This window comes from Sinohyriopsis cumingii, unplaced genomic scaffold, assembly GCF_028554795.1.
Source record: "Sinohyriopsis cumingii isolate HCF-2022 unplaced genomic scaffold, ASM2855479v2 utg000127l, whole genome shotgun sequence".
NCBI lineage: Eukaryota > Metazoa > Mollusca > Bivalvia > Unionida > Unionidae > Sinohyriopsis > Sinohyriopsis cumingii.
The window spans coordinates 2,556,827-2,573,357 of record NW_028315871.1 but is presented as its reverse complement, the minus strand read 5'-3'; the positions used below and the strand labels follow the sequence as shown (position 1 = coordinate 2,573,357).

Below are 16,531 nucleotides of genomic sequence, written 5' to 3'. Positions count from 1 at the left end.
AACTAATTTAAATTTTAAACTTGACATTGTAAAGTTATCTAGTTCACTGGATATACATGTTGCCACAGAAACATCCTTTGAGCTTAATTGTATTCATGCAAATGCCATTGTTGTTTGCTGTTTTTCCCTACAAGTAGGATAATATATTACTTAGAAATCTTTGAAAAAAGATAACAATAACTGATTATTATGCATATTACTAGTTACTAATTAGTGTGATGTTATGGCAGAGCAAAGTAATTATCTACTGGTATGGCTCTGACATGGCTTTTACATTTACCATTACTGTGGTAGCTTGGAACTGTATAGACAGGATTATTCTCATGATATACTAAGCCCAATACATACGTACATACATACACACACACACACACACACACATATACATACATATATATATATATATATATATATATATATATATATATATATATATATATATAAATTATAAAATAAACAACACCAACACGTAGAATGTGTGACCGGTTTCGCTTTAATGCTTCATCAGACTGAATTCAAACTGAATTCAATATCATTGCTTACGTCATTAAATATGTTGTTTCTAAGTGATCAATGAAATAAACAATGATATAAACAAGATGACGTCATAGCTTACATTTTTAACGTAATTATCTAATACTTTAACGAATAATTTACATGGAGATGTGCATAAACAGCAAAGATTAATGATATCTTAATACATAAATATATATATATAAAAGTGGATCTTAAAGATACATATATCTCTACTGAAAACTAATTTTGCATGTGGGTGTTGTCCTAGGATTTTCTTTCCCATCTTTCCAAGTAAGAAAAGGATAAATGTGTATCTCCCAATTTTACCTGTCTGGAAAACATGTAAATAAAAAGTGGCAGATTATTCCTTCATTTATATTTGAAATATTTCTTTAGCAATAAGCAACTAATCTATTAACTTATAAATAAGGTGGTTGCACTTTTAGTCAGTACATTGCTGCATTAATATACATGATCTTATTTGTCCAAATTGCAGATATAAATGGATAAAAACTTAAATCAGCTATTTCTACAAAATTTGGGACTGTGTCAGGTGCACATAAAATGTTTTGTCTTTGATGTCCAAATTTTTTTTTTATAACACTGAGAGTTTCATTGTTCATTTCACTTTAATGCCTAATGGACATATTATAACTTAGGGAAAAAAAGAATACTAAGTAAATGTTATGGCAAGAAGTGAAAAATTAAAGTAATGTTTATGAATTTATGTTGATCAGTGTATACCACTTAGCAAAGGGTGTTTAATGATGTTGGTGTCAATACCTTACCAGACTACCATATAATAATAATAATAATAATAATAATAATGATATTAATAATAATAATGATATTAATAATAATAATACCAATAATAATAATAATAAGTAACACCATCATTATCATTGTTGTAGTCATGTCACAGTTTCTGATGGTAATATATTAAGCACATGTTCGTCTGTAGGAAACATGCAGTTAAATATAAACAGAAGAAAAATAATGGATCCTTGGCTTTATGATTGTGTGTGTGTGTGTGATTTTGATTTGTAATATAGCTTTAACAATGTTTCAGTCATATCGCTACAATGTCTGCAGTGTGACAGTTTATAGTGATGTCTAGCACTGGAGCATCATGCCACGGACATGCTGCATTATGTCCCACCCAGTCACATTATCCTGACACCAGGCCGACCAGTCTTAACACTAACCTCTTAATGCTGAGCGCCAAGCGAGGCAGCTGTTAGTACCATTCTGGTAAGTCTTTGGTATGACTCAGCCGGGCTTTATGATTTTAATTAGTGAATTATGTTTTCATTATCGAATGAATATTAATTAATGAGTATCTTTTTAGCAATGATCTATTCATAGAGGTGAATTTTGCACTTCAAATCCACCTGTAAGTAGTGACTTGTCACTAGTAAGTCTGAGTTAACAGTTTGAAAAAGAAAAAAGCCAAACTGACACACAAAAAATCAGTGTAATATAAATACAATTGCTGAATGGAATATGTTATAAATAAATTAACAACTTACATTTTGTATATCTTTGTGTAATAAATTCGACATAAATCCACAATGATTGTTATATGATAAATCCACAATGATTGTCAGTATATGATAAATCCATGAATTCTAGTATAGGGCAAATGTAGGAATAAATATAAATGCCCATAATGATCATAAGAAGAAAAAATAGCACTCCCTAGTATGCATGATTCAAAGCACAAGAATTATTTTTCAACATCCAAGTCACCAAATAAGTATTGATATCCTCCACTGTTGTCTGCTTGTCATAAACAATTTATGACTCCAATTCCTAATTTGTACTGTCATCTGTGGCTGCTTTGTAAAGACTGAGTTCGGGCTTTGTAAGTGAACTTAGAAGTTAAATGATTATGTTCTGATAAACACAGGGAGATGTATTACTCTTTACACTGAACAGGTATCAAATGTGCAGCTCGATCAAAGGATTATCAGCTGAGAAATCAATGTGGATGCTGTCTTAACAAGTCAAAGGCTTATCAGTCCACATCCTTTATAGATAACTTTGGAAATATGATTTGGTATAAAGATTTGGCTTGTGAATAAGGCATATATACACAAATTAAAACTTTTTATTGCATCAAACACATTATTTTTAGAGCAATTCAAACATTTTGATAAAAATATGGGTTATCCAGTGTTACCTCAAGGGGCCTAACCATAAATAACAAGACCAAGTAAAATCAAACAACCATTCAAGTTTTCCAAAATATAAATTTATTTAAATAATATTTTATGAATTCCTAGAATGATATTTTAATAATCCTTAATTTTACTATCAATTTCTTACTAATCCAGAAACTACTTCAAGGTATTCTAAATGAATATTCTGAAGTACTTATGTTCTACTGTGATAACACTAAAAAGTTCAGCAATTGTGAATCCAAATATTTTTACTTCACTGTAATCTTGTGAGTATAAAATATCACTTAAATCCTGAAATGTTTCATATAAACTGATGGAATTAATTAAATATTAAAGTCTTTAAATTTATTCACATAATCTCAAATCAGTGACTGTTTCAATTAAAGATTATCCACTCTGCCATATTCGATGAAAATACTGTGTTGTAAATAAATCAAGTTCCTTTCCGACTTTTAAATCCAGCATAACTGAATAAGAATGGAATATATGGTGTATATAGTCATTATTGCAAACATATGCAGAACAAATCAACAGAATCACTATAATTTCTCGAATATTTATGTCATAGAATTTCAAACAAAATCAGGTCATAAACAAACAGTCCTGTTCTGACCTGCATGTCTTATTGAACCAATCAAATACTCAGGATGTGTGCAATAGCTCTCAACAGGGCAAATATACAGAATTCCATGTGCTGTTTATGTCACCTCAATTCATATTCGTGTGGCATTCTTGACTGAAATAGTTCTTGATTTGGCTTTAGCAAATGGTCTTATTACGCTGAAGTGCACATGTACTTTAAAATATTACTAACAAGCCACTGAATTAATTAATGTAAAATATTTATATCATATTCTCAAATGACTTAAATAAAATCTATATTATAATGTAAAAGATAATACATATATCTGTAACACCACACTTGCACAAAAATGGCAATATTCTAACTAGTAAACACCCAATGTAAACAACATTGACAGAATGACAATTCACTATGTGGTGGGTAATACATAAATTACTATTTTCAGATTATTCAAATCCAAAGAACTGGTATTCTGTAGTGACTAACATAATTAAATGGATACAATATACTGTGGTATTCTGTAGTGACTAACATAATTAAATGGATACAATATACTGTGGTATTCTGTAGTGACTAACATAATTAAATGGATACAATATACTGTGGTATTCTGTAGTGACTAACATAATTAAATGGATACAATATACTGATTACTGGATGGGAATAGCGGTGTGAAAAAATAACAAATTATTTGACTCAACATTATTTTGCACATACTACGAACATATAGAGTTTCTAGTAATACACAAAGCTTTATTAATTGTTTTAAGATGATCAACTCAGTGCATCAAATGCTAAGTAAACTTTGTTGACTTATATGCGAGTATATCTAGTGTCTGTCTGTCCCTGGAGCTCTCAACTAGTAGAATGAAAAAGGCTGGATGGGAGGGGCAGAAAAACATGTACAATACAGTAACTAGCCTGTAAACAAAGTTATTTCAAGGTCTATTTTATTCCAACTTCAATGTTTTCATCAGCTTTATAAATGTATATGGTGTCCAGAAATTGTATGAACTATGTATAATTTGAAAGCAAGAAAATAGGTGTCAAGAAAATTGGAATTTTGAAAGTCCAGATATTCAAAATGATGATGATAGAATGAATGAAAGCATGTAAATTTGTTTCTTCTAATAGTCTATTTTAGTTGGGTGTCCCTCATGACCCAAATTTACAACATTATGACTCTATTCAGTGTTACCATGATCATATTGTCACGTCACATGTCATGACATGTCAATGTCACATGTCATGACAAATGTATCATCTAAAATTGCTCTTCTGGTCTGCTTTCAGGTCTGAAATGATATTATGCAACTCAGTTCTTTTGCAATAATTGAGACAGAAACCTGTTGTCAGAATCCACTATGTTTACAGTCCATTTTGTCCTGAAAGTATCATAGTTGGAATTTTTATAACATTTAGTCATTTTAAAACTGACATCACCCTTAGCTGAGTGTAAAACAAATATTAAGACTGAATGTTGCATGGCCAACCTAAATACACCCAAATAAAGATATGGTGTTTGTGACTGCATATCAATGCACAGTGTTTAAATCTTTACATTTCAGTTCTTGAGTCAGGTCTATTGCACTTTACAGGGAGAGTACAGTGGGAGCTCAGAGCTAAACAGTAATGTAAACATCAATAATGTGATTGATTCATTCAACAACCCCTTAAGTTAAAAGTAAACATTTACTAATTTCATGATAATTCCAAATGAATGCATCCTTAACACAATTTAGTATGATACAGTAAGCAATATATCGACCTTTCATTTACAAATTATGTTCACATTTTTACGCTAAGCAAATAAGAACTGTGGGTGAGCATTTCCAAAATAAAACAGTACCTGAAACAGCAAATTATGTTTACATCATCTTTAATTGTTTCCAGATTGTTGTGACCCTGACATCAGACCTTTTCAGCCCAAAAAGATGAAGAGGGTTCTTTCTTACGATAAGTGAAAACCAATTGCAAAGCTTGGACCAGGTCTGTCATGTAACACTAATATTAGTGTTTGTTCTCAAATGAGACAGTGGTAAACATACCTTCTAGAAATGGTCATAATCATTTAAACGAAAGGCAGTATAAACCTAATCTGATGTTTCCACCAGAGTCAGAACAATGCCGTATTGAGAGAGAGTGATGTGATGTGATGTGATTTTGATTTTTAACGTAGCTTTAACAATTTTTCAGTCATATCGCTACGATGTCTGCAATGTGGCAGTTTACAGTGATGTCTAGCACTGGGGCATCATGCCGCAGACATGTAGCATGATGTCCCACCCAGTCACATTATCCTGACACCGGGCCGACCAGTCCTAACACTAACCTCTTAATGCTGAGCGCCAAGCGAGGCAGCTGTTAGTACCATTTTTGTAAGTCTTTGGTATGACTCGGCCGGGGATTGAACCCATGACCTCCCGCATCCGAGGCGGATGCTCTAACCACTAGGCCACCGGAGCAGTTGAGAGAGAGAGAGAGTGATATATATATATATATATATATATATATATATATATATATATATATATATGTATATATTTGGCTTGAATTTAGCAGTAGTCCGCTAGCCCAAGGCTAGCAGATTTCCTATCAGACTAGTAACTTTCATAATGTTAATTGTCAGATGGGCTAGTAAGTTTCAGTTATCCACAGTCAGCACTTGTTTATGCCATTCCCTAATAAAGACTTTACTTACCAGATGTTCTGTAGAATCAAAGCAAAATGCCACTCATTTGTTGGGAAATAAAACCTCTGAGCATGGGCATCTAAGATCTGAAAATTTTCCACCTTATTATTAATTTCAACAATACATTGAGGTTCGCTTAATTAGGAACAATTACCAAACTTACAACGCGTCGAGTGTTAGATGGCTTTGTTTGATGGGAACACACCTTTTCCAAGCTGAAACTAACACTATATTCTGATGCTAATATTTTATAACTGTGTTTACAATAGCCACTGCTTTGATCATGCAGAACATCCGCTGAAGTTAAGTCTTTGTTAGGAAGAGGCCATTTAATTGGGGGGGGGGCAAAGAAACGTGTTTTGAAACGTGTTTCTTGCACTGACTTTCTTGTATTAAAGGACACTGTACCATTCCTTTTCTTGCTTTAAATAATTCGCATCAGCTATACTATAACATTTCGTATTTCAAAACAATGCAAAATTCCCTCCTGATAAGACAGGCAAAATGTGGCATTTGATAGAAGGTGTTCATCCACCAGTAAAAAGCAAAAGTTAAATGACAATTATGAGGAATAATTCTTTTGATCGGGAAAAGCGTATCAGAAAATTTCAGAAGAAATGGACAAAAGACAGGAAATGGCTGAATTATGACGAGGACAGGAACGTTATGTGGTGTAACTGGTGTACGCAATTAGCAAACACACAGAAAACATAAAGTTTTGTTGTGGTTTGTTCGAACTTTAAAATTGAATCGGTAAATGTACATGAAAGCTGTGTGACATTGTTTTGTGAACAGGACTAGTAAAGATTTGGCAGGACTAGTAAATTTCTAATATACTAGTCATTCTGGCTACAAATAAATTGGTGTTAAATTTGAGCCCTAAAGAGAGTGATAGAGAGAGAGAGTGATTTATATATATATATATAGAGAGAGAGAGAGAGAGAGAGAGAGACCTATTACTCACAATAGACATTCAAGGGGAATGCAATACTTTCTGGAGACTTCATACGCTGGTCCTCAAAAGCTATGCATGTTAAACTGACATTGTTGTCAGTCCTGCTGAGGTTTCTAATTATCAATATTGTTCCAATAACACCATATTTTGTATCTGCCATTATGTTCATTCCATTTCTCTTCCACTCAGAAAACATGGTCAGGTTATGGTTCGGTTTTTCACTTTTGGACACAGCAGAGCAATTCAATCTGTACTCCCTTCCTGCTACAGCTTGTTGGGAAAGTTCAGTGATAACTGGTGCACTTGGGCTTTCTGTAAAATTAGGTCACAATTCATTAATATGTTATTAGACTAATCTTGAAGTAAATTCTAATACTCAAATTATTTTATCTGCATCCAAACTACATCTCAATGATCTTGTTTGAAAAATATATATTTCCTCATAAATTCATCATTATTTTAAAGAAATGACTGGACCTCAGTTGTAAATATTTAAATGGATCAATATATTCTGAGTTAGGTAAAACATACAATATGTATTGAATACAGACCCAAATAAGTATGTTTACTTCTATTGATAATGATCCTCATATTTAACCAACACTTCCATAAAAATATTCTCTATGTATTATTTGTTCACCAGCATAAAAATAACTCCAGTGTATTTAGTCAGGAATACAGTGAACTTGACTTTGGACAAGGTTTTAAGTCTAAAATACGATTACATATAACATATAATAATGGAAAACAAATTAAATATACATAACAACATATTACATACAAGTTCATTGTTATTTAAAACAACAGAAGTATGACCATCCATTCTGGAGAGTTTACACTGGCATCATTTTCATTTGCATCCAAGAACATGCAGAGAGAAGAGCTTAAGTGAAAATTATTTTTCAGTATAATCATCCCTTTATAAGGTCTAGTGAAAGCCAAGATTTTCAAAATGACTGCCATTTGCATTAGGACTAGATATCACAGCGCATGATAATTAACATGCTGTATGTCACCTCAGCATCTTTTTTTTTGACCAGACAGATATCATAAACTGGTATTTTATTGTAATGCCATGATGTTACAGGTTTCAATTTATAAGAAATAACCATAACAAGAGTTTCAAGGTTGTCACATTTTACTTTAGATCAGCATCAATTTAATTTCGTATCAACCATATATAGTAATGTCTTTTGGTGAAAACTCCATGTAGCGATGACACAAATTCAGAGTTGTCTACACCAATGGTGTTGTAATGAAGCTGCATTGCCAAATTTATTGCTGCGTTGTTGAGTCAGATCCACATGGGCACACAGGATTTTACCCCAGTCATGATTCATAATCCACATGGGGATGATTCGCACCTCATCATCAAATGTTTTTGTATTCCAAATAATATGGAAAGATATATGTCCTTTTCACTGGGCTGCTTGAGGTTTTATTGACATTCTGCAAGTCATGAACGCGAGGTTAGATAAATTGGTCAAACACACTTCCATGTTTACATGTACATGAGAAATATTCCAACACCATTCTGATTTAGTGTCATGCAAAAGGGGTTTATCCATATGAGATCACGACCGACTGGAAAAAGTACACAGAAACATCACTGCCTTGCAAGGAAGCATTTCGCAATATGCTAACTGGCAAGACAATTACAGTGGAAGATTACGCACATGCACAGCAGCTTTGGAAGCATTTCAGGTAAAAAAATCTAGGCGAGTATCATGACGTCTACCTTAACACTGATGTCTTATTAATCACTGATGCTTTCAAAATTCAGGGTTACGTGCAAACGTCATTATCTTACTCTTCTCCCTGTCTCTCATGGGATGCTGTGCTGAAAATTAGTCAAATGACCCTGGAAATAGTGACAGCTGTCAATATGTTCATTGAAAAAGTATATCAAGGCAGTATATCAGCAATCGCACACAAAAAAACATTCATGCACCAGCAACAAATGCATGCCTGATTATATACCCAGTGAGGAATCCAAATACATCATTAACTTAATAGATATTAATAATCTCTACTGGTGGGTGATGTTGCAAAAATTACCCAAAGGAGAATTTGCATGAATGAATCCAGATCTGTTTAACCAGTGTTTGCTCAATTCTGATGATGATACAGGTTATAACAAAGGTCAATCGTGAATGTACCAACAAACTTCATGTGGAGGATTAAGATTATCCATTAGGACCTGAAAACATTGTGTATGATGATATGATCAGTCCAACGACAACGAGTCAGCAGCTGAAAGTAGAGGAGTAAGCGTGCCAGAATTGGTGCCTACTCTTATTGACAAATGCTGATACTCAGTACATTTTAAAAAAATCTCAAATATTACATGGATTAAGGGATGTAGGTGACTTTTATTCAACATGTGCTTAAGTTTAAACAGCATTCCTGGCCTAAAATGTATATCAATTGTAATGCTGAAAAACGAAAAGAAGCCAAGTCAGATTTAAAATAATCTTTTTAAAACTTACAATGAACAGCATTTTTTGCAAGACCATGGAAATTATACAAAAAGTGTCTCAATGTCGAGTTGGTTAATGACGTGACCAGACAAGATAAAATTAGTCAACTAGCCATGTTTTGTCAGGATGAAAATATTTGACGATAATTTAGCAGCCATCCATATTAAGTGGACAATTACCAGACTAGATAAACCTATCTATTGCAGATTTACTGTGCTGGAGTTATCCAAACTCCTGATGTAAGGATTTTGTTACGAGTTCATTAAAATACAATAAATAGGGCAGCAAAGCAAAGTTACACTTCACCAATACACACTTGCTCTGCTATGAAGTTAACACCATTTACCTATGCAGATTCATATGTAACATGAGAGCTATTCCATTTCTCAAATTATCCTCAGAACAGTGAATAATATGATCTGGTTAATAAGAAGGTAATTGGAGAGTTTAAAGATGAGACATCATTGGTACCCATTGTGGAATTTGTCAGACTATGCAGTAAAATATAATCCATCAAATTATTGGATTGAAACATAAATAAGGGTCATGGGGATATAACAAAATATCAAGAAAAAATTCACCCAAGAAGACTACTTAACAGCGTTACAGGGTGGGTTACAGAGAACTCTCATGAACACTAGAACATCAATAAATCATACACGCTCGCTCAACAAAATTGGGTTGAGTTGTTACACAATAAATGCTATATACTTGATGATGAAATATCCACACTAGTGCTTATAGCCACATTGACACTGCTGACAAAAACCCAACCAACGCTGGTTTGCTAGCAGAGTTAGGATGATACTAATGGCAATACTACTGAAATTATATCAATGTTGCTGGCATTATCATAAGCTTTTACGAATATCTGGCTGCTCTACCTTTGGGGTCACATAAATAAACATACAACCAATTTTTGACTCGATATTTCTTGCATCAACAGATTTAAATGATTTTTCTTTCACTCACCATGATTAAATGACTCCCTAATGTTATAGAATTGATAGTTGGTAGTTGGTTGGAATGTAATGTACTATCACAGGATGATATGACTGTATATAATTCAACATTTTTATAATAACATATCAAAAAGTATCCATTATCACTATAACCATAGGCGGTAGTCTAATTCAGTACACCAGTGTGGTTTTATCTACCATAACTAGTATATGTAATTATCCCCTCTGGCTCTTTACTTCATCATGCTACCTTAAGTATAAACTCATAGGCTCACCAGGGAGAATAAAAAGTGTAACCATACATCATTTTTCATATACTTGTATGTACATCAGCTATGTTAAATATAACGCTCTTCACAAAAGAGACAATTTAACTCAGATTATTAACATCAATATCACCGTCAAAATTCCAATGGAATACAATCAAGTACAACAATACATTCAACCCTTCATTCTGCAAATGTTGATAGAATTCAAATGAAAATGAATAAATTACAATAAATGGAACACAACTTAAGCTGTGGTAAACACATTACTTTACATAAGGCAACTATATGGTATATTTCTTTTCCTACAAAATGGAAAGAACACACACAGAGTAAAGATGATTAGAAATTAATGGTATTACCAAAAAATGGTGGAATTGTGAATTTGTACTTTAACGTACACCTGCAAATTGATCAAATTTGATTGTTAAATAGCAAAATGGCATGTTCATCAATTCTCTGAGAATAAGATTATAACTGGGTTTCCGAAATAATCATATGTGCAGCACATTACTGAAAGCTAAAGTGGAATAATCGGTTTCTAACTCAACATACAGTACCCATAATAAGTAATAATGCCATGCAATTGTTATGTCCAGTGTTCTCACTTGTCCAATAAGTGTTAGGGGAAGCACTACATCTCTCTATAAGGTCAATTGTTTCCCCATCACCATTGTTTCTCTTCCATACTCTTTGAATGCTTCTTTTACTTCCAAAGAAAATCACTTTGAAAATGTATAGAAGCAATTATTAATAATCAATTAATGTATTATGTGTATATTTGCACATGTGCCGGGTCCCCGAGTGGTCGAGTGGTCTAAAGCACTCTCCGTTATGGATCACTGCCATCTCACCTCTGTCTGCATGGGTTCAAGTCTCGGATTCGGCTAATGTGGGTAAATTTGAGAAAGCTTGCCAGTAGCGTCTCATGATCGGTAGTTCGTTCTGGGGTTTTCCTGGGCTCTTCCTCCACCATTAATAATGGCCGCTATGTACAGCCTATCGTGTGCTGAAAAATGGCATTAAACTCTACAACATCAACAACAGCACATGTGCCGATTTTCACAGATATGTATTAGCAAATTTAAAATGAGCTCTCAAGAGTTTACTATATTATTTCAAGTTTGAGATTTTATTCAGCACCTTGTCTGAACAGTCTCATAGCCATTGAATGTATATACAGCCATTTCAATAAGTACATATCAAAGAAAACTAGCTCATCAGGGCTTGAACTGGTGATGGATAAAGACGAAGTTGTTTCAAGTAAAGATATAGAGTGCTGAAATTCAACTCATTCAAGCTCACAGACAGATATATGTTGTTTTTTTTTTGTTTTTTTAAAACAGGCCCTTGGTTTATCATAGCTGACAAACTCAAAAAAAATGATTTATTATTGATCGTCAGACAAGCTAAAATGCATGAAAAATCTAATACTTTACCTTCTTTCATTCAAGATTCTCCTCTTTGGTGCTGATGACCATATTCTAATAGCATACAACAAACCAAAAGTCTTCCATTTAAATACTCCACCAATATTATAATTCATTTTTGCAAAGTTACAACTTTCATAATTTCTAGTGTGTGTGATTGTCTTTCCTCCTTGATGTAGCTATGTTTGAAATCTAATTCTTCCTCTTAAGTTTCACTTTCTGTTTGACTTTCATTTCAGCTTTTGAGTTTACTAACATGTGTAATAGAACCATTTCTTTGGACATTATCATTGCTGTTGCTATGATACTGGGGTAAAGAAATAAGTTATATGTTACATCATATGAACCTAGTGATACTTTTAAAAAACTAGTAACAAAACTATTTTTGAGGGAACATGGTTAAATAAATGTGTACAAATTCCTTAACATTTGACCTAAAACTAATTCACTGATTTTATAAACTACAACAGTCCCTTTAAGTAACTGATGTTCTACAGACGAACATAAATTTCCAGAAATTCACAGCTTAAAATCAGCCCTTGGATGAAAGATCAGCACCATTTTCATTTAATACCCAATTAGACACCATCAAAAATCTTTAGGTGAAACCCCATGTAAATATTACTGTATATTCATGACACGTAGCTGTAACAAGGTTTTCAAGATGGTTGTCATGGTGACTATTTTGGACAACAGATTGGCACCAAATTTATTTAGAACCCAGATGACATGTTAAGAAGTATCTTATTGCAAACTCCATGTTGTTATGACCATCCAATCAGAAAGATATTAAGCAATAACAAGATTTCCAAGATGGCCACTGTGGCAACTATAATGTATATTTGAGCAGGACCATTTTCATTTAGGATGAACTAGACATCATAATTGGTCATCTGGTGGAAACACCATGTTGATATGACTTTTCATTCATAATAGGTCATCTGGTGGAAATGCCATGTTGATATGACTTTCCATTCAGTAGGTGTAGCTATAACAAGATTTTTAGGGAAGTTGCCATGGAAGCAACACTGGATGTCAAAATCTGCACCAGATGCAATTAGAAATATCTGTACAATATAAAAAGTGTTTAGTGACAACTCCATTTTGAAATGATTATCCATTCAGAAGGAAAAGTGATAACAAGATTTTAAAGATGGTTACCGTTGTGGCTATACTGGATATCCAATCAATGCCTTTATCATTCTGAACTATGCTTGAATGAATATATGTATGTTTTATGGCAATCCTCAAAGCAGTTTAGCAATTGTAGAGATAACAAACTTGTGCTAATGGACAGAATGATCTACAGCAGAAAATAAGATAACAAACCATCTCATAATCTGTTCTTAGAGCATAAAAAATACATATACTTTGCAACAAACGCTTATGAAAGCTGTGGCATTATAACCAGAAAAGGAACTGTATGTAGCTGACACTGATTCAAAGATTTTGATGAAGAACTTGAATTCACTATGATAATGGTAGCTATTTTTGACTATAAAATAGAAGAGATAATTCATAAAATGGATAAAGTTGGCAAATTGCTTGTTCTTCATAGCTGCCTGAAGCTATCTGACAGACTGGAACTTCAGGGATAAACTTTGTATACAACACTGTCATATTAAATGAAACCAAAAATACTGCATACGCAGAAATGATAAAAAGATTGATGATAACACTTAAAGATCAAAATGTGTTGACAACAAGTGCAGGGTATTATCTTCTGGCCAAATGTGTCTCAAGCCATAGCTAGTGAATATCTCAATGAAATGTTTGTCAGGACAATCACATGCAAAATCACAATGAAACCTTGCTACCCATGAAATTCCAGTCAGCCAACAGAAAAACATGAAGGACAGCCCTATCTACTTTTCGTGGATTATTCATATGAATACTTCAGAATCTCCAAATTACCAAACATGAACTGTAAAACAGTTGTGATTACACATTGCAAATCACAGTTTGCATGGTAATGAATACAGCTTGGATTAATGACTAATAATGACATGCATGAGATTTACACCCTGTTCAAATTGGCAACTAGGTTAGAGTGAGGACTTGAGATTCATTGAAACTGGGTCTTATTGATGGGGGATATTATACACACATCGTTGTGGACTGAGGACTGGAGATTCATTGAAACTGGGTCTTATTGATGGGTGATATTATACACACATCATTGTGGAGTGAGGACTGGAGATTCATTGAAACTGGGTCTCACTGATGGGGAATATTATACACACATCATTGTGGAATGAGGACTTGAAATTCATTGAAACTGGGCTTTATTGATGGGGGATATTATACACACATCGTTGTGGACTGAGGACTGGATATTCATTGAAACTGGGTCTTATTGATGGGGAATGTGATACACACTGTACATCAATGCAGAGTCAGATGGACACTCTTGTAAGAGAAATATACGCCATTTAATAAAGATCAAGATGAATATGTTGATGCTGAACCTCATTCAAAATTTGCATTGCAAGAAAATCAAAAGTAGACATCGGATAATAGCCATATATAACCTAATTTAGTAGTTATTTTCTCTTTGTAATTTAAACCTTAGTTCATAAATAGTACTGCTTACTATAGTAGACAGACAGACAGTAATACGATGCCATAAATATACAGAAAGACAATCAATAATACCAAACTTTACTCACCTAAAGCTTCAACATATGGAACTACTGTCTATCAAGATACAAATGTATGCAGTATTGGCACTACACAGAAACCAAGGACAAATTTTAGGAAATAATGTACACAAGTATATAAAAACCTGCAATAACAACATATCATTTTCCACCAATCACATATCTGCTTGCTTTGACAATAATGTATATAATATTCATCAAATAAATTAAACAACATATGTATATACAAACCTGCAATAGCAAGATACTGTTCCCCAGCAATCACATTTCCAGCTCCTCCTTTGGAAACAACATACTGGTACATTCCAGCACTCTCTTTTCTCAAATTTGACAAAGTGAAGGACACAAATCCTTCTAAAATATTGCCTGTGTATGTAACATCAGGAGCAGTGTATGATGGATTGGCCTGTCCAGGAAAGAAATCTAGAATAATAACATCATTCGGATCCTTCAGATTTCTGAGGGAACTTATATCTCTGTCAGTTAATGTCATGTTCATGTTGACCACTCCTCCAACTACACCAACAGCTGGACTACCTGCATGTATAAACATCAGATTTTATAGAGTTTGTAAAATAAAAGGTATATGACTAATATAAACACAATTTGATACATGATTTTCTAAAAGCTATGCTCTCATAAAGATATAATGTCATGACAATCCTAAATCCTGATAATGTTTAACAGCAAAAAACAGTGTAATCACTAATTACAAAGTTGAGCTCTAATTTATTTAGTCACCATTAGTTATTGTGAATATGTTCTTTCAAAAATGAATTCTGCCCAAAGCAATCCTAGCAGCTTTTCCAAACTAAAGATCTTTTTCCAATCGGCAGGAGACTTAGAAAAACTATTAGAATTATGGACTACTCTTAGGGCAGGATGATTCATTTCCTTAGGTAATGGTAGCATAATGAGTCACACATTGTGCCCTTACAAACACACAAACAACTTTAACAAAACACCTTGCTATTTTGGTGCAGCAATGATGGAAGGTTACATATCAATAAAAGACCTGATGAAGGATATTCTCATATCATTCCAGGATGAGGATTCCGATAAGCCTAAAAAGTATCAATCACTCTAACTTCATGGGCTAAATTCCCATAAGAAGGTCACTTGAATGAGGAGATACCTTAAGACCCTAACTGGACAAGGTATCTATCTTTACCATCCCGAGAACAGACACGACTGTGGCTGGGATCTTTACTGTGGCTGGGATTTTGGGAGAAAGTCAGCTACTGAAGTGAGTGTATAAAGTGACCATATCTAAAGCACAATGGTTTAAAACAAAAATAAATTTGTGTCAAACTGCTGATCATAAAACTTTACTCTGTGTGAAGGGGCGAATTTCTGGTGATCTATGATGAACACATTAGTTTGAGACCAGAGAACAATTAATCAGATTTATGGAGACGAGCACCTTGTTAAATCGCTATACTGCAAGAATTTCTAAATATCTGGTTTGGTGACTGTGGTGATTTCTAATTACACTTTTGTTTATATAGCAGCCAGCCAGATTATTAGGGACACGGTAAACTTCGATTTCATGCTCACTGTGGAACTGTCAAAAATTGAAAATTTCCATGAACCTGTAGGCGCAACACAGAAGGTCAAATTGACCCAAGATTTGGCGCCTGGTTATAAAAAAAGGCGGCAAATATATTTGATCCTAACTGGTTATGTTAAATCAGGGGCATGTTTCACACACTAAATTTCCTAGTTTTAATATCGCCACATCGAAAATTTAATCAGTCTAAGCTTTTCTGCAAGAGAAAACAAGTGCAAGAAGACTCTGAGAGTA

General features: G+C 33.6%; 1 protein-coding gene across 4 annotated transcripts in view; it reads right to left on the bottom strand.

The window, feature by feature from the left end:
- The window catches only part of LOC149774843 (cell adhesion molecule CEACAM5-like), a 66,568-nt gene extending 51,305 nt beyond the window's left edge, over positions 1-15,263 (bottom strand). For all 4 annotated transcript variants that reach the window (XR_016416695.1, XR_016416696.1, XR_016416697.1 and 1 more), the window contains exons 1-2: positions 14,959-15,263; positions 6,939-7,241 (exon numbers count right to left, since the gene is read on the bottom strand). Coding sequence is in view for 1 of the 4 variants with exons in the window: in XM_089944692.1 (XP_089800818.1) it covers positions 6,939-7,241; positions 14,959-15,226 (571 nt within the window). In the remaining 3 variants the exon portion in view is untranslated. The remainder of the gene's footprint in view (positions 1-6,938; positions 7,242-14,958) is intronic.
- Positions 15,264-16,531: the final 1,268 nt, after the last annotated feature.